The 26,205-nt window shown below is 40.5% G+C and overlaps 1 protein-coding gene across 2 annotated transcripts; it reads left to right on the top strand.

Moving 5' to 3' along the window:
- Positions 1-6,072: 6,072 nt before the first annotated feature.
- Positions 6,073-25,996, top strand: LONRF3 (LON peptidase N-terminal domain and ring finger 3). 2 transcript variants are annotated; one of them, XM_058847644.1, is made up of 13 exons: positions 6,073-6,781; positions 7,975-8,093; positions 8,651-8,773; positions 10,938-11,093; positions 12,451-12,694; positions 13,356-13,443; positions 16,653-16,767; positions 17,182-17,303; positions 17,937-18,095; positions 19,106-19,268; positions 20,045-20,194; positions 20,915-21,075; positions 23,503-25,996. In XM_058847644.1, exons 1-12 carry the CDS (start codon positions 6,160-6,162, stop codon positions 21,071-21,073), a joined length of 2,220 nt encoding a protein of 739 aa, XP_058703627.1. In that variant the 5' UTR covers positions 6,073-6,159; the 3' UTR covers positions 21,074-21,075; positions 23,503-25,996. The 2 variants fall into 2 exon arrangements, with proteins under 2 accessions (XP_058703627.1, XP_058703628.1); XM_058847645.1 differs by lacking the exon at positions 10,938-11,093 and having other exon boundaries at positions 20,915-25,996.
- Positions 25,997-26,205: the final 209 nt, after the last annotated feature.

Raw genomic sequence — 26,205 nt, 5'->3', positions numbered from 1 at the left:
TACTGCAGTGGGAAGGTGAAATCTGTTTCTTTATCTGGTTTATCAGAATGGGCTAAATAGTAGTAATCTCATAGTTTTGTAGCTGGAAATGCCTGCCTCTTGTTTCATGTGTTGCCTGTGTGTTTGATTCCATGAAATCAGCTGACACGACTAGGCAGAAACCTCTGACCCTGCAGTGGTGGTGAGCAGCAAGAGGCAGTGATCTTGTAACCCGCTACAGCTCATCAATCATGCAGGCTAGACCCCAGGATGAAGGGGCTGCCTGCAGCCTCTGGGATGGAAGTCACAGGTATGAGGATATTCAAGCCCCTGGACTGAAAGTACAGTTAAGCACAGGCTGAAGTTTCCTGAGTTGCTCAGGCAGTTGGACTGGATGGTCATTGTTGGTCCCTCCCTTTGTACTGGAAGTCTATTCTAAGTTACTCCTTTAGCCCATGAGTTTACCTTGGAAGGACTCCCTTAATGTGAAACATGTTTCAAGCCTCATTTAAATGCTGTGGGACCACATGTATGTCTGTAAAAGCTTTGCTAAAAATGGAATAATGCCTCACTCCTTGCCTGAATGAATTTTCTCCAGCAGCAAAGGGAGGCTGAGAGCAATTGCCCAAAGACAGCAGGCTGTGGCTCTAGAACTCAGTTTGTCAGAAGTCAGATGTACTTTAGAATGCACATGCCACTGCTACTGTTAAGCATTGGCTTATTCTAGCTAATTGCAGGGTTTCTATCACAGTAATACCACCCATACTTGTGTCTTTTATGTTTTATGATTGTAGAAATTGCCTTTAACTTCTTCACCCCCTGCAGAAAAATACTGAAATTAAAATTGTGGATTAAAGAGGCCTTTTACACTCCCACAGATGTTTGTGTAGGAAAGGATGACTTGCCTTTTGGATTTAAAAAATCTCAACAAGCATAGTAAGACTTATTTGTCATATTTCTAAAGAGGAGACTTCTTTGACAGCAGTCCATTCCAATTTAAACACAGCTGAATAGCTGTGGTCCAGAATGCTTTTAAAACCTGTGCAAGAATGTGTCCTGTAGTTTGAAATAAACCATCAGCCAGGATTTCAAATTGTTCAAAAGCTTCCTGTTCCATTTGCTTTGCAGCAGACTCATCAATAACTTCCAGCATTGATCCATCCGTACTGCATCTTAGTCTTTTAACTTCCAAGTGGACTGTAGACTGCATTAATTCTTCTATGAAGCTTTCTCGTCTTCCTTCTATACCACCACAGGCTTGAAACAAAACTTATAGCCTTGTTACATTTCCCTTCTGACTTTTTAGGTTTACATTGTTTCAAACTGAAAATGTATCTCAGTGACACAGTGATACTGAACCTAACCGAAGTTGTTTGGAAGAGAATTCTTCTGCATGGAGGTAAAACGACCTGTTGGTCAAGGCATTTGAAAAGTCATTTCTTACAAGTCAGAGCAGAGGAATACACAAATACCTTCTAGACAGAATGGATTCATTTGGTGGTTCTGTAACAACAATTGCTCATGTTCTCCAGAAACGGAAAGGCTTCTTGACTGGATTTGTCATGTTCTCTGGACCACATAACCTTGAGTTTGTCTTGCCACACATTAAGCAGCAGTTTACTGTAATTTGAGGGTCACCATGTATGCTGATGGTTGCTTGAAAATTTGGGGTGTTCAGTCCTCTGTACTTAAGAATTAATTTGGCCTTTCCTCCTGGGAGATTAGTAAAGCAGAACTTGTTACTAAAATGGCTAGTGGGAGTGCATAGTGGATAGTTCCTCAGTTTTGCTAAAATAAGAGTCTTCAAAGTATTGCAAGGTTTTTCAGAATTCATAGTGAACTACTTGTTAAATATTTGTTCAATGCTGAAATATCTTCTTCCTTCACATCTGAAATACCCTGGAATTTGAATTTCACAGAGTTTCTGGCTGTAGCCCTTTAATTCCAATGCAGAACAAAAGTAATCTTCTAAGAATCTGGGTATGGTTGAACAGAAATTATTTTATCCAAGTCACTCTAGGTTTGGTTACGCTTCAAGGACACATTGTGAATCCCCCTTTCAGTATCATGCAGTGAGAGATACAGCCTGAGTGGGATGCTTACTTTGTCAGTCCTGAGGTCTTGTCAAGCTGATCACTAGTCAGTCATCAATTAAGCAGGCAGGGGTTTGTGTGGGAAGGGCATTGGGGTTTTTTTTTATTACACAGTTCATGGACCAGTAGGTAACAAGAACATTTTGCATTTTTTGTGGTTTTCCTTGAGAAACAACACCCTGTGACAGCGTTGCTCTCTCTATTGGTGCCTTGCATTTATTTAAACTGGATCGTGTATTTGTGTCTTAATTGCAGTGATTTTCTAACCACGGCATATGAACATAAACTTGTCCATTACACCTTTTCTTTAACTTCCTTATAGAGCATTATGCCTTTTCTTTCAAGATTAATTAATCTTAAACAGATTTAAAGTAAAACTTGGACTTGATAGTTTCTCAATGTAAACCATGTGTGTATGATAGCAAGGATGTCCACTACACAAAGGAGTAGTCACTGTAGGCAGAATGCAAAAGAAGAGGTAAAGATAGTTGCCAAAACTCATCCAGAGGTTCAATGGCAAAATAACACAGAAGAACACACATCTTCTCTTGTTCCCTCTGCATAAGTCAGCGCAGCTTCCTGACATAAGGACCTCCTGCTTGGTGCTTTTTTGAAATTGCCTTAGCTGCATGGGCCATCAGTCCTAATCTGTTCTTGCTATGGACTTACAGCACGTGCAGAGCACGTGGAAATAAAAAGCCATCTGTGGCTGTATTTGTGATGTGACTTTTCACATCCCTTCTTCCACAAGAGAAGGAGCTCTGTCAGTGTGACCGGTGGTTTGGAATTTCACACTTGGATAAGTTGTGTTTGAAAGGGGAAAGACAGGTTTATTGGTGGCTTTTGTGGTCTCAAAGCCTGATGCAGTTTATAGGTTCAGAAGAATGTAGTCATGCTCTCATGCTGCCTGTTATGCCAGCCATTAACTGCTGGAAGAAGAACAGTATTGTGCTCATTGTCATTAAAAGGAAGAAATTAAATCTCCCTTTGCAGAAAAAAATCATACAAGGGAGATGTGCTCTTGCAGAGTGAGTCACCTCCTCACTTTAACTTTTTCTGTTTAAGTAAAGGATAAATCTGTTCTTGATCTTATGAACAATGCAGGTAGGCAGGAGGGTGCTTTTTTGCCTTTTTATTTTTTTCTTTTGCCTTCTAATCAAGTACACCTCATGACCTACTGCTGCTCCAGATCCATGAATATATGTATGAATGTATGAAAACTCTATGCTTTCAGGATGTGTTATATAAAAACACCCCAGTATATCTAGATTATGTATGATCAATTCACACAGCTGTTTTTGCTTAAGAAGTCTTTGCAGAGCCAGGCCTGAAGTCAGAATCAAATATTTAATAGTTGTTTGACTTCTAGTGAACAGTAAATTAGTATCTTGGCTTTAAAGTGTTTTGTTGTTAGTGACTGTACGGCTCACTCTGTACCTGTCACACCCCACCAAGTACTAACATTTACCCAACACCACACATACCAGGAACTAGGAGAGGCAGAGCCAGCTGGTTTCTCCCCTAAAAAGTCACAGAGTTGTTGCCCATGGGCCATCTGTCATAAGGTCTTAACTATTTGCAGGCGTGGGATAAAGGTCTGTGTTCTGAACCCTCCTAAGCACACAGCTCCCACCACAGGGAGTAGTTCATAAGCACAGCTGCTCTTTTCCCTTTAAATTCTTCAGCCATGTCCTGCTGGTAGAAGAGAATTCCCAGAAGTGCATTTTCCCAGTGCCTCTTTGAGACTCCTTTCAGTCCAGAGTGCTCAGACTGCCAGCCAGCTCTGCAGATGCTTTCATATATTGAGAATAGGAACTGTGGAAGTTTCTTGCAGAGCACAAATGCTGATTGCATTTCCTGTGATAAATCTATTCCCCTTCCCTATCTTGAATTCATATGCTGCTAGAAACCCTCCCTTTATACCATGACTTATCTCTTTAAGTGTCTGCTATGTAACTATGTAAATACTGGTGGCGTATCTCTGATAGAGATTGTCACTGCATTGCTACTGGTAACCAGTGGTTATGTCACTTTCCCTCGCTTGAATAGGCTTTGACTCATAGTGGTTTTCAGGACAATGGTTATAAAATAACACACTGAGAGGTTGCCGAGACTATAGTTTTGCAATAGAGACAACTGTCGACCTCAAGGCTACAAGAAAGCATTTTTCTTCTTTTTCCTTAAGGGTTTTGTTCTTTTATAGCATGAGATTCTCTTGCATGGAAGTTTGGAAAACAAGAAGTCTATGTTAGTAAGCTGAAGCCTGGAGGGAAAACCACACACTCCTGAGCACAAATGCTCATTCTTTCTAACTCTTCTGAAGTACTGCTTAACTGAAATTTTAAGTGCTTCAGTTGTCCCACCTTTCTTTGGATTACTTGCTGGCAGGCAGTGCCATACTTTGGATTATTGTCTGATTTAAGTGATGGCAGAAAGAAGTGATGAAACCAGTGCTTATTCAACTATTTTTTCGAATTAAAGGACTTGCTTGAAAAAAATCAGCTACATGTTAAACTTCTTCTTTCTTTTTTTTTTTTTTTTAAAGACTCAAGAACCCTAGAGACAAGGGCCAAGTTTTTGGCAGATGCAAAATATCTTCACATCACAGGAATCAAAAGACAATTCAAGGGTCTGATGGCTGGCTAACATTTCCAGGTGATTTTCTCTATAAGCATAATGTTGCCTGCACATGGACACAAACATCACAAAATTAGTGTGTATCATTAAAAGTTCAAATCCAGATTTTAAGCAGCTTTAAACTAATTTTTCTCTTAAAGGTCATTTGAATTTTCTCAAGTATCCTTCCTAAACAAGGTCTTGCAAAACTCAGGTTGCCTCTCCTTTCTTTTATTTTTTCTTCTGTCCATTCAAGCTCCACAGGCAGGGCTTGTCCCTTAATACCTGCTTAGCTCACACAGCCTAAACTGGGGAGCCCAGACACTTCTGCAAGTAAGAAAAAGGAAATTAATTCCTTCATCCCCTCTTTTGAGCTTTGTGAGGAGGTTGATTATATCAGTAATACGATATCATCAGAAATTCCAAATTCTGCAGTGGATTTCAAGACAGTGTGAAAAGTGCTCTATATTTTTAGAATATAAGTGTATGTATACATAACATGGACATTTCTGGTAACTGTAAATATGCATAAAGCTGCAAACAAAAAGCATTACACAACTTCTTTTAGAACAGCTTATTTTCTGTAGTAGCACAGGTGATTTTCTCCCTAGACTACATTTAGCACAGACAGTTACACAACTAGTGCAACTCTCTCATCTAACAAGAATCGGTAGGAACATGCAGATTGAAACGGTCAACAGAGCTGCTCTTAAATAAAACAAAGATGCATCACAAGGCACGTGCTTTTCATCTATAGTCTAGCACGGACAGGTAGAGCTGTGCAACATGCCACACTGCGAAACTAAATAAACACATTTTGCTTCTAATGTTTTCCTGAGTTGTTCTAAAACCAGGAGTACCTGACATTAAAATAGCTTCACTACTACGCAGATTCCCTTCAAGAGAATGATTAACTGTGCAGCTACAAAGCTTCGCTATTCCAGTTCTAGCAGGAAACGGCATTCTCGCTTTTCAAAAACCACTTCGAGCCGATGTTTCCTTCGCACTACCGGAGGTACCAAAACACCGAACCCTGGAGCGAACTGTGTCTCACCGAGGCGCCCGCACAGACCAGCGGGTCAGACCGGGCTGGGCGCGCGGTGTGCCCGGTGGGCAGCGCTCCGCAGCCCAGCGCCTCAGCTCTCCGCCCGGCTCAAAGCCCCCGGGGCCGGGGGAAGCGCTGCCGGGACGGGGTGTCCGGGGGATGGAGGATCCCTCCCGGGGGGATGGAGAGCCCCTCCCGGTGCGGGCCGGGCCCGGCGCGTTACAAAACCGCCTGGTTTTGTAACAACCTGCGGGCGCTGCCCAATGAGCGCCGCCGCCGCCGTCACGTGCCCGTGTCTATATAAGCGGCGGCGGCGGCGCGGGGCGCTCCCGGCGCGGGGCGGCAGCAGCACCATGGCCCGGCGGGGCCGCGCCGCGCCCGCGCCTGCCGGCGTCCCGCGCCGCCCGCCGCGCTAGAGCCGCCGCCATGGGCTCGCACCTGCCGCCGCGCCCCGAGCCCCAGCTGGTGCTGCAGCTGGCGGCCGGCGCTCTGCAGGCGCAGAACTTGGAGACGCCGGGCGGCGGCCTGGGGCCCGAGTGGCAGGTGCTGCTCGGGCGGGCGGACGCGCTGGCCTTCGGCGGGCGGCTGCACGAGGCGCTGCCGCTGTACCAGCTGGCGTCCCGCCACCAGCAGCTGCGAGCCGAGCAGCTGGAGAAGCTGGTGGAGTGCCTGGCGCAGGGCGTCCGGATCAAAGAGGGGCTGCCCGCCGCCGGGCAGCCCGCGGCACCCCGCGACTGGGACGTCTTCAGGTGCCGCAAATGCCAGGGCTTCCTCTTCGAGCCCGTTTCCTTGCCTTGCGGACACACGTTCTGCAAAAAGTGCCTGGAGAGGGACCGGGCGCCCGAGTCCCGCTGCGTCCTGTGCAAGGAGGCGGGCGGCGCGGCGGCCGGGCAGCTCCTGCGGGTCAATGTCATCCTCAGCAACCTGCTGACCAAGTGGTTCCCCTGCCAAGTGAAGGCTTCGCAGCTCCGGCACGAAGGGAACCTCCTCTACAAGGAGAAGAAGCTCCAAGCTGCCCTGCAGAAGTACAACGAAGCGGTCAGCCTAGGTAAGGGCTCCCCCTCCCCGGTGCTGCTCCCCGGCTCCGGGGGAAGATAACTTTCCACCGGCCGGGGCTCGCTGGCGGCCTCTCCGGCGCCTCTCGTCCCTCCGAGCCGTGCCGGGGACGCGCTCCCGCTCGCCGCCGGCTCCCCGGGGCGGGTGTCGGGAGAGCCCTGGAGGGGAGCCCCTGGGAGGGGTCTCGGCTCTTCGGCCCGCGGTGAAACTGGGTCAGGAGAGCAGCGGTTGCGTAAGCCCGAGCCTGCGGTCCGGCTGGGCTCTCTCCGGCCGGCGCCGTTGTGTAACCGGCGGAGCCGGGGGGAGCGGAGCGCCGCGCCCTGGGCATCCCGCCGCGCCCCGGGAAGGGCTCCGGGTGCGGGGGATCCCCGCCGAGCCCCGCCGTGCACGGAGGAGCCGCTCGCAGCCGAGCGCGAAGGAGGCGGCGGGGATGCGTGTCCGGGAGGCGGGCGTGTCCCGCACCCCCGGCCGGCCCGGCCGCGTTCTCCCTCCCCATCGCCGGGGAGCGCCTGCGGGGCTGTGCAGGGAGAACTTCTGATGCGGTCCTTTTCCTGCAGTTTGAGGAAAAGTGACTCACGCTGCAAGTATTAAGTAGAAGTTAAAGGCAAGGTATTATAGGGAAGCGTTTCACTTGCATGAAAGTGTTCCCAAGAAAAGCGCCCAGCCTTTCCCCAGCACACGCTGTGTCTCGATGCTACAGTGAGTGTAACTCGGTGATCATTGTAGCGCTACCTGATTCTTCATGCTCTCCCTTCTTCTCCTGTGTTTTGAGCTCTGGCATGAAAAGATCTTTATTTATCACTTAAAAACTTCGATGCTACCAAATTTGAAACTCCTCCCTACAGTATGACAGCATTCCTCCTGCTGTCTTAAATGTCTCAGGAGACATTTCTACCAACCATCTGATCCTCAGTCAGTGCTGGTAATTTATTGTGTGAGCGTCTTAGCATTTATTTATGCAATATTCTCTGCAGTTATATAATACATAGTTGGCATTTTGTCTGGAGTTGCCCAAAGAGGTTTCCAGATTTCATTTAGTACATGGTTATTTAAAAACTGCATGTTTTGTGGGTTTGTGCAACTTGGAAATACCAACATGTGTTTAAAAAAAATAAAACTTAATGAACAAAGCTTATGTAACTAATTTCTTTTTACCTAATCAACCACTTTTTCTGTTTCCTACAGCTCCAAATGACCATTTACTATATAGCAACCGGTCCCAGATTAACTCTACTTTGAAAGCTTGTGAAGATGCATTGCACGATGCAGAAACAGCGTGCAGGCTCCAGCCATACTGGTTGAAAGTAAGTTCTGAGTCCAGCTGTACTTTGTTAAAACCTTGAGACTGCCCTGATAGGAAATGGTTAGAATGTTCAGACAGTGGAATCTGAGGGAGGCTTTAGGTCCTGTAACTTCTTGGACTTCTGCAGTTTACAGACATGTAACCATTGTATTCTTGAGCTTCCTGGGGTAAAGGAAGAGGGTGCTAGATCTGGAGTATGAGCTAAGGCTATTATCTTTGACTTGGAATGAATATCAATTTTGTGAACTCTCTAAAAATTGTGTGCTAAGGACAAAATGACTGTTTTAGAAGGTGGATGCAGGGGAAGTAGATGTTTCTAATATCAGTTGGGCTCAGGTATACATGAGTGGAAGAATATCCTGTTTATGCTTGTAGTTTTCAGGACTGTTGTGTTTAGAAACCCAAGCACTGGTGGTGCCTGTCAGGGTGTAAGACCTGGTTATAGTGACATTTGCTGTCTAACTTTTCCTTCTTCAGAAAGATCTTTTGTACTTTCACTCTGGTTTTATTGCATATTCTCTTGACAAAAGCTGCAGCTGTGGATGTGTTTCCTTGCAGGGTCACCTAAGGAAAGGACAAGCATTAGCTAATCTGGGGAAAACAGAAGAAGCTTTAAGGGAGTTTCTATTCTGCCTTGCTCTAGATACTGGGAACAAGACGGCCAAGTCTGAGGCGCAAAAGGTGAGTTCCCTAAATCATCTGCAACTGCACAATTCTTTTCAGTGGCCTCTCATAAAGGAGGATAAGATTTTTTTCTTTTCCTCTCTCTCACTACTGCAGAGAGCTGGATGGAGATACAAATCCAGACTGTTGCTCATATTTGAGTCGTGTATTGCTGATCTGAAGATAGGAAGGCAGCAAAAAAATATACTCAGCAGCCATTCAGTGGAAACAATTACAGTGTTAGCATCAAGAAATTTGAAGGAAAACTGAATTGTTAATAATTACCACCCACAGACTATTGTGATTCTCAAATTTTTAATCTGATTCCTAGCCTGGCAATCTATTGCCAATGATGGAGTGCAGAAGAGGGGGAGTTGCTGTAGAATGATGTATCAGGCCAATGACTGGCAGAACACAACATGCAGCACTCATCAAACTCCACCTGAGAGCAGCGGCTTTCTTCCTACTGCCAGTCATGCTGCCCAAGTGTCAGTGTGTGCAGGAGGTGTGAAAGAGGAAACAGTCAACACAGGGAGAGCAGTTTTAAAATAGTTTTTTAGGGTTGCTAATAATTAATGCTAAATAAGCAAAAAAATGGGTCTTTAGTGAGGCTTTTTTCAGTTGCAGCCTACAATGTGTGTGAATTCTTATGTGGCTTTTGTGAATACTGCTGTTTTGTCCACCCCTCAAATCTCTGATATCCTGTAAATCAGTATTTTGACATTTGATTTTGTTGTTGTCATAGTTAAAAGGCTCAGTGTGGCAGTGATTTCTTATGGCAATAAAAGTATAATAATTTTATTTTCCTTTATGGCAGTGTATTTAAGCCATTCTCAATCACTGGTGGGATGGGAACATTAGGGTTTCTATGTCCTGTAGCTCAGGACATAAGGCTTTCTATAAGCACAGTAGAATTCTTACAGAAAAACTCTATTCATGAAGGTAACAGTATAACCTGAATGGTTGTAGTGAAATTAAGTTTCCATCCCATTTTATATATGGTTGAGATTTCAGCCTCTGAGGATTTTTTTGTCACTGATGTTTGAGGGCTTTGTTAGCTTTTTTCCCCAGTGGGTTCCATGCAGTCTTTCATTGTCATCATGTCATGATTTGTGCTCACAGTCATGCTGGAAGACTTTCTGTGCACTACAGCAAAAAGACCAGAAACAAACAGATATGTTTCTAAATTCTGACTCCAAATAGCCGTTTCCAAGACATTTAATTTCTGAGCAGTGGGATTCTGAGAAAAACTAGGCTTCTTATGACTGAAAGAATTACTGGTGCACTCATCAGACACAGAGTTCATCCATGATGCAATATTTTACTGGGTCATTTCCAAGGCTGCTCGTGTAACAATGACATCCTACATTTTACCAAATTCTTTGGGTGCAGTTGTGATGTTCTTCTTGTATTAACTGTCTGCCTGTGTTAGTTTGGACATAGTGTGATCCTGTGAAATCCTTTTTGGCTTTAAATAGAAATCTCAGCTGTCATGTGGCTTCCTCAGGCATCAGCAGGATCACCTCAGTAGTATGTTGAAATTAGTTTTTGAACTGTGAATCTTCTATTCAGCTCTGTTTCTTTCCTTAAATATTCATCTGATAATCTATGCCATACAAGGGGCTTTAAGCTGCTACTTGAAACAGATTCACTTATTTTCTTATAGCAAATGAAAAAATAGCATTTTTCTGCTGCCTACATCTTTTGTATTCTCACATAAGTGAATTAAAAATAGCTACAGTTTACAATATCAGACACATTTATCCAACTGATCTTGGATTAAGCCTGTGAGATGAGTGCTTTCTGTGCTAGTAAACTCCTGTAAAAGATGATGTGAAGCAAAAAAAAAAGTAACAACCCGAAAACATTTTAGAAAGATGTTAATAATTTCTGGTGAGCCCTGAACTGCAGGACAAAGAGGACAAAGGCATGTGTGTGTCACATCACAGAGAATGGTTAATAACTCTGTGGGCTTATTTAACTCTGAAAATGTTTTTTGCTTTCTGTTTGGCCTGTATTGCATTAGCTCTTGCACTTTTTGTTCCTACCCTAGTTTAAAGGGCTCTTTAAATGGTTTTAACAAAATCCTGGATGCTTCTTTCAGCTATTCCCTTACTTGCTTTTTCATTTAGAGGTTGCAAGGAAGGAACTAAGCAGTGAAGTGTTCTGTTTTATATCACAGCTTCTACTTAGTTTGTTTTCACTCATCCCGGGAAATGCTCAGGAACACTTACCCGATATCCTGCAGCTGTTGTCACATCACTCTAGATTAAAGGGGAATCTCCTAAATTCAGTGGGATCTGGAGGCACCAGCCATAACCTACAAAGGTTGCTCAAGGTAAAGATCAAGTCTGATGTGTGGTTCTTAATTTGTTGTGTGTTTTGTGTTCACATTGGGAAGCCTCTCCTTTTTGCCTCTGGGAGACAGGAGGATATATTTTCTCAAATTATTACTGAGTTTCAGAACATACAAAACGGTGTTAACTTACTGAAGTATCCTCATTTGACTTTTTTTCTTTAATAGAAGTCCTCTGTTCTGATAAATTTTATGTCAGAATTGAGTGGGTTCTGCTCCTGTAGTTGTCTTTAGGTCTCTCAAGTAGTTGGTGGTGGAAATGGGCCTCTGTAGATTTGATTTAGAAACCCTCAAAAGCTGTGAAATGCTAAAATCTAGAGCTTCAATTTGAGCTATAACTGGTGATGCCAGTAACAAAGTCCTTCTATACTCAGTCTGTGCAATACTTAGAGGTTATTGTAGAGCTACATAAGAGATATTGGCTACTTCATAACTTTGATTTTGCAGCTGTAGTTCTGTAAATGGCTGCAGAGATTTACATTCATAGGCTTTTAAGGATCATTTCTGCTTCACTGAAACCTGAACTTTGGGATGGGGTTTGCATATATTTTATATTTAGGAGAAAACTTGGCTAGTCCTTACAAAACAAAAGTAGCAGGTTCTGAGCTGCCTTGTTGAGACTGATATGAAGCAGTCAGTGACATTGCCCCATAGAAAGGCTGTTAGGATATTCTGGCAAGAAACCCTTTTGCATGACTTTCACAAAGCCATTCAAGGGACAGTTCACTCATCTTTGTGCATGTTTCACATCACAATCCACAGTGTCTGGTTTTGGGTCCATCCAGGGAGGTGATGTTACGAAGCTGACAGGTGATGTTCTGTGCAGTGGCTGCTCACAGGATGTCTTTTGGCCATAATGGAATAAACCCTGAATGGTTTAGCCTCTGAGAAAGGAATTGCCTTGCAAGAGGAAGCTCTGGGCATTTTCTCTCTTACAAATTTTGTGTGTTTTTACTGCTTCCTTAAAATGAACTGATGTTGTTTTGGTTTTCCTCTTGGTTGATGCCATCACCATGATATAAACAATTTGCATTTTCCCGTAAGTTCAGTGATAACAATATATTTAACATGAAATCTAGCCACATTTCTGCCTGAATCCAGTTTCACAATCTTTAAAGCCACACAAAAGGGCTGGAAATACTCAGTGGTTGGGAGGGGAAATCAAGTTTGTTGGTTGCTTGCATTTTGGAGTTTGATTTATTTTAATTAGGACTAGCAATTACTTCTTTACCTACAAAGTCCTTCCTGGTGATCCATAATATTAAAGAATTTTGAAGTTGAGTTTTTCCTTACCAAGTTGTTGAAAGATTGGTCTAATGTCAGTCCTCTCTTCACACAGGTCAATGTGGAACAGAAAAAGGGTTTTTCCATTCAAGAGGAACCAAATGTAACTACTTCTGGTAGTTTGAGGAAATCTATACAAATTACAGAGAGCAAAAAGGACTGCTCAGAGGAGGAGAACAAATTCACTTCCATGCCAGAGTCTACTTTTCTCATTTCTGAGAAATGCAATCTCCTGAAAAGGAAGTGCTGCTCAGAGGAGATGCGAAATGCTGAGGTGCCCTGCAAACTGATGAAGAAAGGTATGTTTAATAACACACAGGACAGGTTCCATGGCATGCAACCCATGGGAATTTTCTTTTGTAAGATTCAGACAAAGGGGAACCAAGTTACACTTTGCCTTTTATATTTTCTCTTTTGCCTAACCAAGGCATGCATGTTGTGGAGTCTTTCCTGTGTGTAGAGAGAAAAAAGTCTAAAAAGGGGCAAAAAACGTTGGGTCATGTGCTTTTTTCAGCAGAGCTCTGAATCTTTTAAAGAACATCAATGTTGCACATGGTCCTAGCACTTTCTATAATTTAAAAACTTTTAAAGTACAAGTTCTGTTTGTTCTTTATATCTGGCCTTGTTTCCGTGCTGTGGGATGTATTTAGAGTGGTATAAGAGAAGAATTTGTCTCACTTTAAACTTTCAGGACTAGCAAAAAGTGTTGTGACATTGATTGCCAGATTGAACCCTCTGTAAGTGGGTATAATGTGACCAAAACTAAGGGGAGATGTGCTGATTTGTGCCAAGGCTGAATTTGAAGCTTTGCATAGAAATTACTGTAATGATGCATCATGGTTCAGTAAGTCACAAGTATCTACAGCACACATTTAAATATCAGATGCTGGTGTAAATACATGAGTTAACATTGTGCTTGCATAGTTCTGTTCAATTACTTTCTTTTTTTCTTATTGATAGACATAGATACTAGGGAAAATAGTACTGGACAACATATTCCATTTGAAGTTGTGGATCCATCAGATTTGGACTGCTCCCTGTGTATGAGGTGTGTTCTTTTCTCACAGGTATCTGTAGTTTTCCAGATGCATCTTCCTTTTATGACCTAGAGATTTTCTAGTGTACTTGGTACTTATTTTTGCCCATGACATGAAATTAGCTTTTACTGCAATTGTTACTCCTGTGATGCATCTCTGAACCTTTGGTTCTGAGCACTGTTGAGGAATGGGGACTCTGATCTTCTCTGGGCTAGTGATTGCTTTGGAAAGGGCACACAAAGTCACAAAAATTAAGCTGGTTAATGAAGGTGTCTGAAAGATTTGCTCTCGCCACTGACAGTGCACAAACCCGTGGTTTGTCATCTGGGAATTTGTAGAGCTGTTTGTCATGAAAAGCACAAAATACCTAAAGAGACCACATCCAATGAATATTCTGAGTTTGCATGTGAACTGTGTTGCTGCTATTGCAATAGGAGGATCTGAACAAGAGTATGTTTTAACTCTCTTGCTTAAGAGACATGTTCCTCACTTTACTGAGGCAGTCACTTCATTTGCTTGAAGATTTCTTCCAGTTAAACAACAGTTATTCTTGGGAACAGCAATGGCTTAGTAAAACAAGTAGGAGTTGTCAAAGTCTATTTTACTACTTGTTTTGTACAAAACGTTACAACTTTGGCAAATACATTATGTGGGGGGGTTTAGTGTCTTAGAAATATTGGGAAGGTGTTTTACTTGCTGCAGCAAGTGTTGCTTAGGTTGTTTGGTTTTTTTAATTACCCAGATTTATCTGTAATTCATGTTTGGGTTAGTTTTGCACAATATTTTTTAATTCTTAAATACTAGATAGCCTCCTTAGGGATTTACTTCTGAAGGCCAGTGATTTGAGAAATCTGGATTTTGTTGTTTGTATGCAGAAGAGGAGGCTTCAATTTGTTTCAGACAAACTGAAATCTTTGGGGACTAACTGCTGTATTGTTTGATTTGCTTCTGATTGGTATAAATCAGATCTGCCCCTTCTCCCTCTGCCTGACTGCAGCTGAAATGTGTTCCAAAAGTTTATGCAGCTGTCAAAACACTCAGTAGTGCAAAGAGCAAAACTTTCCTCTAGCAGAAAGCCACACAATTAGTCTTAGATAGTTTTGTGATTCTGCTTTTTTGTCGTGGTGTCCACAAAGCATTTTTCAGATATTTTAAATAGAATTAATTAATCCTATTTTCTCATCCTCTGTGTTAAATCAGTAACAGCCAGCCTACAATACATTTGTAAAGGAATTAGGCCAAGGATTACTGTTTTCCTTACAGTACAGAGGATGGTATAGGTGCTGTGCTTGGAACTCCCAAATGCAGGCCGTGCCTTCAGAAGGATGTTAGCTGCACCACTGCACAAGGAGGGCTTGTGCTCAGAAAAGCTCTCCTAAGATCTTTCTTGTTATTTATGCAGACTGATTATATTTCCTGCCATGTTCTCCAGAAGTGTTTTGGGGATTTGGTTCCTGAGATACTTTGGACTAATTACCTAGTAACCTACTGACCTGCTCACAATGAACTGCAGGAGCTGTTATTAACATGTTTGTCTGATGGAGTGGCCAAAATGTTATTGATCTACCTTTGCTCCAGCAGCAAGCAGAAAATACTAAGTAGTTAAAGCAAGATACTGGTGAGAAAAGGAGCATTATTCTGCAGCAATTTATTTCCTGCTGTTACAGTAGCTCAAAGTAATGTCATGAGAAGTCTTGGTGTGTAGTGTTTCTTCCTGAAAGTCACAAAGCTTGTCCAGGTTCTCTTAAAGTTGTTAGGAAAAGCTGCTGCTGGTTTTTGTGAGAGCTTGGGCAGACTTGGGAATCTTAACAGGAGTATCTTGTCTTTATGCCACATTTCAGATGAAGTCAGTTCCTACCAAATAATTACATGTGCAATGCAGTGCTTACTGGAACGCGGGGTAGAATTCAGTGTTTCACACAGTTTAAGTGAGGTTTCTGTTCATGAAACAGTTAATAAGTGTTTTCAATTACACCATCAGTTTGCAATAGGATAGGTGTGGCATTTTAGATACCATTTCATATGTTCCATTGCTTAAATGTCAATGTTTTTAGTAACTAATGACATTTAATGAGCTCTTTATGGCAGTCTTGTTAAAAGCCAGTTGCATCCTTAAATACACTTATCTTGTCACAGATGCTAATAAATGTGAGTTTACATATTGTAATTTCCACATGTTTAATAGAACATACTGTACTGTTTTGATAAACTAGTACTTTAAAGAAAAAATATTAATTAAATTATAATGAGACTAGTATTTAAGACCTTAAAATGCTTAGACAGTATGTTGTAAAGTTCAGTATATTCCAGACAATTTACTTTCTAGATTTGAATTTTTGCTATTTTTTAAAAGAATCTTCTGTTGTATTATGAGATGCATTATTTACATTTCCTAAAGATCTTTATTGACAAGGAATCATGACTTTGCAATATCACAATCATAATAAGGGAAAAAAAAAATCTTTACATGAAAGTATCATAGAGGTCCTTGAAATGGGTAAAGAATAGGTACCATGATACTTTGAAGACCTGGCTTTTTATATATTTAAATATTCTTCCAGATGAAACATGAACTCATTTTCCTGAAATGAGGAAATGTCACTCATTTTCCAGAAAAGCAGTCACTTGAAGGTTAAAAGCTATTAAAAAAAAATCAAAAAACCCATGAATACCTATTAGAGGTGTCAGTAATAGATTCATAAAATTGTTTAGGTTGGAAAAGACCTCCAGGATCTTTCAGTTCCACCATTTACTCCAGAGCTGCCAAGTCCCACTTTATTGCAATTGCTAATGTGGGCTATTACTGCAAATAGGTATTTTGTGCTTAGCTCTGCAAATACAAGTAATCATAAAATTTTGGTAACAGTTGTGCAAGTACTGCTCAATTTCATTAGTGACATCAGATGGTCCAACTTTTGCTTCTGTTTATTGCTCACACAGAGGAAAATTAAATGCTGGCTTGTTGGAAGTTTGTGACAGTATTGTCCCTGACATTCACTCAAGTCAGAGTTCATGGGCTGCCTTTCATGTTGGGTGGCAATGATAACATCTAAGTGGAATAAATACAAAAGTTGGTTGAAGAAATTAAAAGCAAGAAGCAACTTCATCCCTGTCAGTAGTTAAGTTAGTGAATTAATTAAGCTTTTTTTGGTAGCAACTTTTTTCTTTTACTTTAGTACACGATATTGTTGTCTTTTTGCTCTTGGATTTTCTGATCCAGGCTCTTCTATGAACCTGTCACAACACCTTGTGGACACACCTTCTGCCTCAAATGCCTGGAGAGATGCCTGGATCACAACCCAAAATGTCCCCTGTGCAAGGAAGGGCTCTCAGAGGTAATCCTTGGAAGTTTTCAGCATAAATTCAAGTGCAAGTGATAGGAACAACTTCACCTTCAGACAGCCTTAATATTTCTCAACACAAAAGAAATATTACATAACTCAGGAAGAATGTGACTTTTAAAATGCTTTTGTGAGTTGCCAAGCATGGCTGGTCTGTGTTCAAACCTCAGGACCAGGCCTGTACTTAGAAAATTCTCTGTAGGTGATTTTTACTTTCCAGATTTCCTAAGTAAATGTCTGTAATGCAGGGAATAGTTAAAAAAACAACTCTTCAGTGGCAGGTTTAACAGGTGATAGAATCACAAACATGATGCAGAATGTGAGGGTACTGGAGGATGCCCTTTGCACAGGCACCATACACTGTGAAGTGCTGGATGTTCTAACTACTTGTGTGTGTTCTTACTGCAGTGCTTGGCTATGAGGAAATACTGTAAAACAGTGCTCATGGAGGAGCTAATAGCCAGATATCTTCCAGAAGAACTCACTGAAAGGAGAAAGATTTATGAAGAGGAAATAGCAGAGCTTTCCAAGTATGTCATCCATTTATGTAAAAATCTCTGACTCTGCTGCTGTTGGCTGTGAGTGGCTCTGGCTGCTGTGGAACACGAGCTGGGATGCTGATGGAGCTTCTTTCTCTGTATCATGTGATTTCAGAGAACAGGGTCCAGGTGAAACTGTGCTTGAGCAAGCATGAAAACTAGACACTGTGCTAAAGAATAAAGAGAAGAAATCCAGAAGGTTGATTTATAAACAAAGTACAAAGCAATGTGTCTGCTTTCAGTGGACCTCTATGAAAGGCACAGAGTGAGACAATAGGTGGAAGTAGTCTGACAGGATGGGGTTTGGAATATACTGGACAGGGGAGAAAGGGATTAAGGGAAATAAAATAAATAAATAAAAGCAATACTAGAGATCAAATAATGCTTTCACTAGCAAATTCAGAAAGCTTAATGAAAAATTTGTCTGCTGTTAAGTGGTATATAATTTTCCAGAGTATTTAGTCAGTTAAAGGAAAAATAATTTTAGCTTTTACTTATTCCGTTAAGAATTTTACTCTAAAGTTGTAATTCCTATTTAAAGAAGTCATCACTTCAAAGATATGAGACTTATGTGTCAGTAGTTTGGTAAAACGTCATTTCTGATTTTTCCTTTCTTTCTTACAGCCTAAATAAGAATGTTCCCATATTTGTGTGCACAATGGCTTATCCTACAGTCCCGTGTCCTCTGCACATCTTTGAGCCGTGTTATCGGCTGATGATCCGGAGGTGCATGGAGACTGGCACCAAACAGTTTGGGATGTGCATCAGCGACCCTGTCAAGGGGTGAGTGAAGAGCTTGGGCCATGTGAGGTACCCACTTAGTCTGGAGCCAGTGGAGAGGTGCAGAAAGGTCCATGGTTGTAATATCTGTGGTAGATTTCCAGCAGAGAATGTTTCTTCCTAATCATGTGGGTTAAAGACATTGAGGAGACAGAAGTTTTTTCCTTGAGCTCTTGGATTCTGACTAATGTAATGGTTCTCTCAAAACACTCATAACTGAATGTGTGTAATGTGATTGAGCTGCACACCTCCTGCAATACATGAAAAGAATGTGTATTTTTCTCCTGCTTTCAAAGCTGCTGAATGTTTTGGCGCAAGAAATCAAAATGGAAGGAAGGTGTGTTCTTGGGCTAAATTTCCTTAAATCATGGGATATGTTTATATCCTCATGGTTTTGAATATAGTGGAGGCTGCAGAGGTGTTAACAGGACCTTCATAAGGACTGGCTGAGCATATACATTGAGACATTTACAGTCAGTCTTAGCTAATTTGACTTCAGTGTTAGACTCTGTTTAGCTTTTCTCCCTTTTTTTTATGCTATAAACCTACTGGGTATGTATAGTCTGTGAAAAGAACAATTTGCAGAAAATACCCACCTGCAAAGTAAAATCTGCTGAAATTGTGCAAAAACTTTTTTCTTCATAGATTTCCTAGTCCTTCCATAGTGCTAATACTCTGAATTGCACTTGTCCTTCTGTACAAATTGACTGAACATGTTAGGAATATGGAGGAAGTTTGCTTCTGATCTGTATATCTTCCAGTTTCATAAGATGTCCCCTGTATTACAAAACATCCAGTTAGCATTTATCAGATTAGACAGTCTGAAACTTACTGATAGTTTTGCAAACAATTGTGGAATAATTTGAACTACAGCAGGTCAGGGCTATGAACAATAGAAATGAGCTGACATTGGTAAATACCTTTGTGGTAGGGACTGGCTGTATGGCAGCTCTGTGGAACTCAGGGTGGAGAGAATAAGATTTGTTTACTTGCTTTTGTTCTGGTTTCAATAGGTTTGCAGATTATGGCTGCATTCTGGAGATAAGAAATGTTGAATTCTTTGCTGATGGTCGCTCTGTTGTAGACAGCATTGGCAAGAGGAGATTTAAGGTGATCCAGCACAGCCAGCGTGATGGATATAACACAGCAGATATTGAGTACATTGAAGATCAAAAGGTAAATTTAGAAATATTTCATTTAAACTGCATTACATGTGAAATTCTAAGTGTGAATGTTTTTAGTGAGTTCTTTTTTTTTTTTTTGTAGAAGTTTCTAATAAAACAAATCTGTGGTATTTAATAACTGCTCATGGTTAAGGTGGGACACAATAGTCAGCCATAAGCACAAACACACACTGCCCATCTACTGAAGAGTGCTTCCTGGAGGTATTTATCAGAGGACAAGGCTAAGTGAATCCAGGATGAGATATTACTGCTCTTCTAGACAGAATAATTGCAGTTTATAAGAGGGTAGAGGGGGAACCTGGCACCATTTGTATGGAAGCCAGTTAGAAAAATCCCCATTCAGGTAAGAAGCAGCAGGATTTGGTGGACCATAACCTTCAAAATTGCTTGTGTTAATTCTTAAGAGCTTTTGGTATGTAATGGGAAGATAAAATATCTACTCCGAGGCTCTACTGATTTTTGTTTTTAAAAAAAGCTTTGCATAATCTTTTTTTTCTGGTTTTGTGTGATGTTTGTGTAAAGATTTTTTCTTACAACAGTTCAGAAAGTGCAAATTCTACAAATAGTTATTTTTGGTTTAGAATACAGGCAAAGTGAAGAATTTGGATAGGGAAGGGGAAACACCAAATGAGCTCTCAGTATTTATTCCAGACCTCCTTTGGCATGCTTTTTTTTTTCCTTTCCCCTACCTAACCCTGAAAATCCTATGCCTTCCCCAACATGGAGACTGAACTAACAGTAACTTCCCCCTCTCATTTCTCATTCCAGGTGCAAGGACAAGAGTATGCTGCATTACTTGTTCTCCATGACTCTGTCTATGATCAGGCTTATATGTGGTTTAACTCCCTCAAGCAAGCACTCAAAAGTCGAATTCTCAGTCATTTTGGTCCAATGCCAGCTAAGGATCCTGACCCACAGGTATCCAGAATCAGTGGCTTATGTAACTTTTAGAGACAGAAATAGCAGGGATATCCGATAAGCTGGCAGGCATTGTGTTTTAAGATGAAAATATGAATACTCTGCATTTACCCCATGTAAGCTGAGCCTCTAAATTCTGTTACCACACACCGGTGGTAGCACAGTTGCAAAGAAAAAGCTGGTATTTAATGCTGATAACTTTCTGAGGCTATTTATCTCACTGCATTAATCCCAGGAGATTGAACCACCTTTTTGCCTGCTCTACTTCCCCAATTAAATGACTGAGAGTAAATAGGCAATTGGAAACTTGTTATAGGACTGCAAATGGTGGGGTCCTAAAGAAACAGAATATAGCAAGAGCTAAATATGAGGTAGTGTCATAAAGTATGGAGAAGGAAGACAGGAATCCTGAAGAGCTGGGTCAGTAATAACATGGGGGAAAAAATAGATTTTAAAAAATCCAGAAGACCCAGCATATAAATTGTTGCTAGTAATAAAAAGGTTTTTAACATCCTATTTTCAGGAAAGGTGCTACTTGTTTGTAATCTGTTTAAGGCCAACCAGTAAAAATCTATTAGGCTGTCAATGAAATTATCTACTTGCTACATTACTATCAAAAACTATTTTCAGAGTTAAATTCTCAAAAACAGCACCTTACCAGCTGTATGAATCCTGACTTCAAATTGTTTTTTTTTATTTTTTTCTCCCCCCTGACTACAGGCTAACCCCAATGGACCAGCCTGGTGCTGGTGGGTCCTGGCTGTGCTTCCACTTGAGAACAGAGCTCAGCTCCCGTTCCTCGCCATGAAATCCCTCAAAGACCGCTTGAATGGCATCAGACGTGTCCTTACGTTCATGTCTCGTACGAGATCACGGTGATGGTGAGGAGCAGAGCTGGGGAGTCTCCCACAGTCCTTGACTGCAGACTGTCTCTTGTAACTTCATCTAACTGCAATAATGTCTTACAGATTTGAGTGTCAGGATGTTTCAAGCCTGAATTTCAAAGAGAATGAGTTATAAAGAGCAGGGGATGTTTATGGATACTTCAATAGTTTCCATTTGGAACTGAGACAAATATTCAATCACTGCACTGCTAAATTAATAACAAATGTGATAGAACAAAAAGTGATCTTGTTTGCCATAAACCTTTTAAAAATCTTAAGGATTTTTTTTATTTATTTTATTTTTATTTTTTAGTGGATAAAGGATAAACTGTGCAATTTAATGTGAAGCAGAAATAATAAGGTTAATGCATTATTTCAGTGAACTGCAAAGTCTTTTATTCAAATGGTTCAGGGTTTATATAGCATTGTGTAAAATAATGTTCACAACTTCTGTTTGATAATTTATTTTTGCACTATGATTTTTTTGTTTCAAAAATATGTATTATTTATGTGTTCAGTCACTAAAGGAAAGTGAGCTGCTCTATTTATAGTGTTTTTACCCTGTATTATGACTGGGGGCAAAAATGATGATTCTTGCAGTGCACAAGCAACTGCTTTGATAATTTTTCAGTTATTTGTGTTCAAATACTTGGAATGTTTTTCTACTCATCCCCAGTTCTACTGTAGCTTAAGAACACCCCCAAAACATCCTGCCTTGAAGTCTTTGAATACACAGATTGTCTGAGTTAATTCAAGCACAGCTTGAATGTTGAAGGTTCATCCTATGCTTGTGGCAAGGTTCCTGATACAACCAAACAGACAAGCACCTGCTTAAGTGCTTGGTAAATTCAAGTACTGATGGTTAATGTCGGTGGGAGTTGACCATAGTGGTGACAGAAGGATCTATCCCCTAATATTTCACAGAACAGAATAACTTGAAGTTGAATTTATATCTGAACTCTTTCTTGCAAAAATGGACAATGGCTGCAAACAACTGTGAAGAAAGAGCTGCAATATATGGAAAGTGGCTTATCCCAGAGAAAACTGGAAGTACTGGTGTCATTTCATTGTAGGTTAATACATAGATTTTTTTATTTTTTTTCCCATCAACTCTTGTTGCTGTTAAGATGAGTTTTATTTCTTTTAATTGTTTGGTGGGATTTGGCTTTGGAGTGTGTGTATGGGAGGGGGAGGGGGGAGTTATTTGGAACTGTAGGACTCAGAGGGTAGTTTGTGTCACATTAAGAAGGAATATGTTGTAATAAATGCTATTTATTTCACTCCAATCTTCAGGTTTCTGTTAGCTTCAAATCTCTACCCAGCCACTGCTTTTCTCTTAAGAGATTGGGTAGTGTTGCTAATAATAGTTATCTCCCAAGGAAAGCAAGTGAATTTTAGCATGATTACTTCTAGCTATAAAGCAGGTAAAAATAGGGCAGAAATGAGAACAGGAAGTATCTTGGTTTTGATTTTTTTTTTTTTTTTAAATCAACAGTTCATATACTTGTTTTGCTGCTTTTATTGCTTACAGTGTACCACTTTCTGGGGCTGCTCTTACCTCCACCTGATTTTGACTTTCACTGATTTCAATGTGAGCAAAACTGGGCCTTTTATTCTAAGCTATTGTTTTCCTTTTCAGTGGCAAAAACTAGAATGAAGTGAGGATGTTATGGAATGCTATAAATTTCTTTGGGTTTTTTTACGCAGGATAGCACTCTGCCATTTCATGCCTTTATGAAAAAAAATGCAGTAGAATTTAATGTCATTTTTCTGCATCTTTTTCCATTATCTCATCAAATATTTATTAGTTAAAAGTAGTTTCCTTCATTCCCCTTTTGTTAAATTCTCCAGAACTTTTTTATAGGGGTACCAAGGAAACAAATGGAAGACAAACATGTTTCACCCTTCTGGTGCACATGGAATCTGTATCCTGTTTGCACTGAGCTGCTTTGGAAATGCTGTAACTTTCTTCCATGCCGCTGGATCTCTGCACTTCTTCCATGAGTGGTACTTGGCATGCTGTAAACGATGTATAAAAACACCTCCATGTTCTGAACAGTACCAAGTGATGGTGGCTGACACCTGCTGTGGCGTTTTCTCTTCATAAGTCAACAACAAAGTGATGCCTACTTGTTTGGAAGTGAAGCTGCATTAAATGCAATTCTTCCACAAACCATTATGTACTATTGCAGAGCATAAGTGTCTCATGTTGCTCCTACAGGAAAAAAAAAGCTTCCACTTTTGTTACTCCTATCTGTGAGAAAAGGAGCTTAAATACCTAATTTAAACTGTTTTCTCACTTATGTAATTATTTTTTTACCCTGCATGCTGTGTCTTCTGCATACTCATTCTGCCTATTTTGTTTTAGAAACTGTCATGGAAAGCATCCTTGATTTTAAAAATGAATATTGTCTTTTCTGTTAGCCTTGAGTAAAGCTGCCAGAATTTCCAAGCAGAGACTTGTGTACATGCCCTGCATCGTGAACACCCGGTGCATTTGTTGCAGCCTGGAAACACTGGACCTACTGCATGTAATGCAAACAGGTGATCTGCATATGCACAACAAATCAAAATTCCATCTGTACAGGTACAGTAGCATTCTCTCTGGGGCTGTTCTATGGCCACACATCCTAGATTAATGGCTAAAGTCTGTAAATTCCATCAGAAATGAAAGCAAATACCGAGAAAGATATATGCTAAAGAACACTAACCTGTCCAGGAAAAACTGGACAAGGAGTACCCTTAGCCTTTATTATGTTGAGATGGTGAAGTTTCAGTAATGATGTTTAAAACCAAAAAAAATCTAGGTATGCCACAGTATCTCTGATTTTTTTTTTTTCAGTTGCATAAATAAGTACAAGGATGTAAATGCAACATTTATCACAGGCATGAATAAACAGCTGAACAGATTTAAAAATACCTTCAGTTTAATTATAGAAATAGCATTGATCAGATAAAATACTAATTGGGGAAATATTTTATTTAAGCTGCTCACATTTTTCTAGACACGAAACCCAGTTTTATAACCAGTCTTGCTCATCTGCTAAAAACAAAAAACCCAGCAAACCAAATCATGACTTGAACTTGCATTTCCTGTGTGGTCAGAAGTATTGATTTATTGCTGTGGGGGCATAAGTAATGCATAGACTGCTTAGACAGTAGTTCAGTAGTTTTAATAATGAAATGATAAAATGGTATGATAGGCCTTTATGCTAAGTCTTAAGTGACATTCTGGTGTTAGTTGTAAAAGTTTCTCTCGCTTTTTTTCTGTGATTACTTTAAGTGCTGCTATCTTCCATGATAATGTAGCAATAAGAGATACCAGCTGTCAGACCGAATGGCTGCTGACGCATTGCTGGGCCGTCCTTCTGTCCTGTACGACTGCTTACTGACAGAACACCTCAAACATCAATTTATTAATCCAAAGATTGTTTTAATCATAAAAAAAAAGTGGATTTGGATGTAGCAGGTCTGTCTTAATCTGTGCTGTAGAGAAAGAGCTTCATAGAGTTGAGTTCTGTTTTAGATGGTCTTTTTACAGAATCATAGAATCCCAGGTTGGAAGGGACCTCAAGGATCAGCTGGTCCAACTTTTCTTGGCAAAACCATGGTCTAGACAAGATGGTCCAGCAGGCTATCCAGCTGAATCTTACCAGTGTCCAGTATTGGGAAACCAACACTTCCCTGGGAAGATTATTCCAATGGCTGATTGTTCTCATTGTGAAAAATTTTCTTTTTAATGATTTCTACTTGGTGCTGAAGTTTTACTGGCATTTAAATCAATGGCAGGAGTTGTATTTAAATGCAATGTTTAGGAATGGAGAACATGTTCACAAACATTTATTTAAAAAAGAAAGTGAAAATTAACTTATAGGGTTTTTGTGCATAGAAACCCCATAGACCTAAATGCACTTAAGGCAGTGCTCCCCATTTCCCCCAAGTCCTACATCAGATGAACACAATCCCTCTTTTCAACCGCTGCTTAGTTCTCATTTAATTCACAACTGAAACTGTTAACTGCAGCATGTAGTTTAGGAGCTGGGGTTTATTTCCAAAGCCCAGTAAATCACTGGAAGTCTTGTGGGTATAGCAAAATGGTAGTTTGAGCAAAGTCACTCTCTTGAAACACTTTGCTAAATAAATATTGTCTGAAAGAAGAAACTAATCTGCTTAGACAGGATTAAAATGGTGGATAATAAAAACCTGAACTATTACATTGACTTGCTCATCCAGGTATCATGTGAAGTGCTTACTAATGTTGGATTTTCATAAGGTCTAAAGTAACCCTCACATAGAAGTGCCTGTATTCTGTTATTGCCATTCTTGAGCTTTTTAATAGTCATAGCCATATATTTTATAAATATAAAACATATGCACCTTTTAATCTTTACATTCAATTTGCAGAACAAAGGTTTACAGAGCAGAAGTGTAGCAAAAACAATGTAATAGCTTCTATAATTCCCTGATAAGGAACGGGAGAAGTATAAAAACGAGGAGCAAAAGATTATCTGTGTAAGATGTCTTAATCTGGAACCATATACTTGTCCAATTTAATTCCATCAAGCTATGTGGTTACAAGAGTGCCAGAAATATATCTATCAAGCCATTTTAAATAAAAAGTTTTGTGGACTTGTATATTCCATTTGTTTCTAAAACATCCTTTTGTGCACTGTAATGGACTTGAAATGAAACTTAAGTTATACTCTCATATCACTGGACAGAGTACTGTTCAGCTACCTCTACATAAGTTTGAAGTAATTTGTTTTTTCTGGATTTGTTTGCATTGTCATATAAAATATATTTTAAAAAATCATAGTCCAAAGAACCTGTATGTGTTTGTAGATGTACTTATAACTATGTTGTACCAACAAAGTCTGTGTGGAGAGTTGTTTCCTAATTAAAATTTTTGTCTTCTTTATTCTTTGGCTTGCATAACAACTACAGAGGTGAACAAATACTACATGGGAGCTGCTTTTTGTAGGTGTTTTAGATAAAGGAACAAAGAACAACTCCTATTTGTGCAGTCACACAACAACACTTGAAGTGAAAAAGCCAAACCATAGAAATTAAGTTGTTCAAACCTCAGATGTTGTAAAAGAGTGCTGCTGGTTTTTGGGTGGGTTTTGG

The sequence above is a fragment of the Poecile atricapillus genome, chromosome 12 (assembly GCF_030490865.1).
Source record: "Poecile atricapillus isolate bPoeAtr1 chromosome 12, bPoeAtr1.hap1, whole genome shotgun sequence".
Classification (NCBI taxonomy): Eukaryota; Metazoa; Chordata; class Aves; order Passeriformes; family Paridae; genus Poecile; species Poecile atricapillus.
The sequence above is the reverse complement of the archived record's forward strand: the minus strand, read 5'-3'. Positions and strand labels throughout refer to the sequence as shown.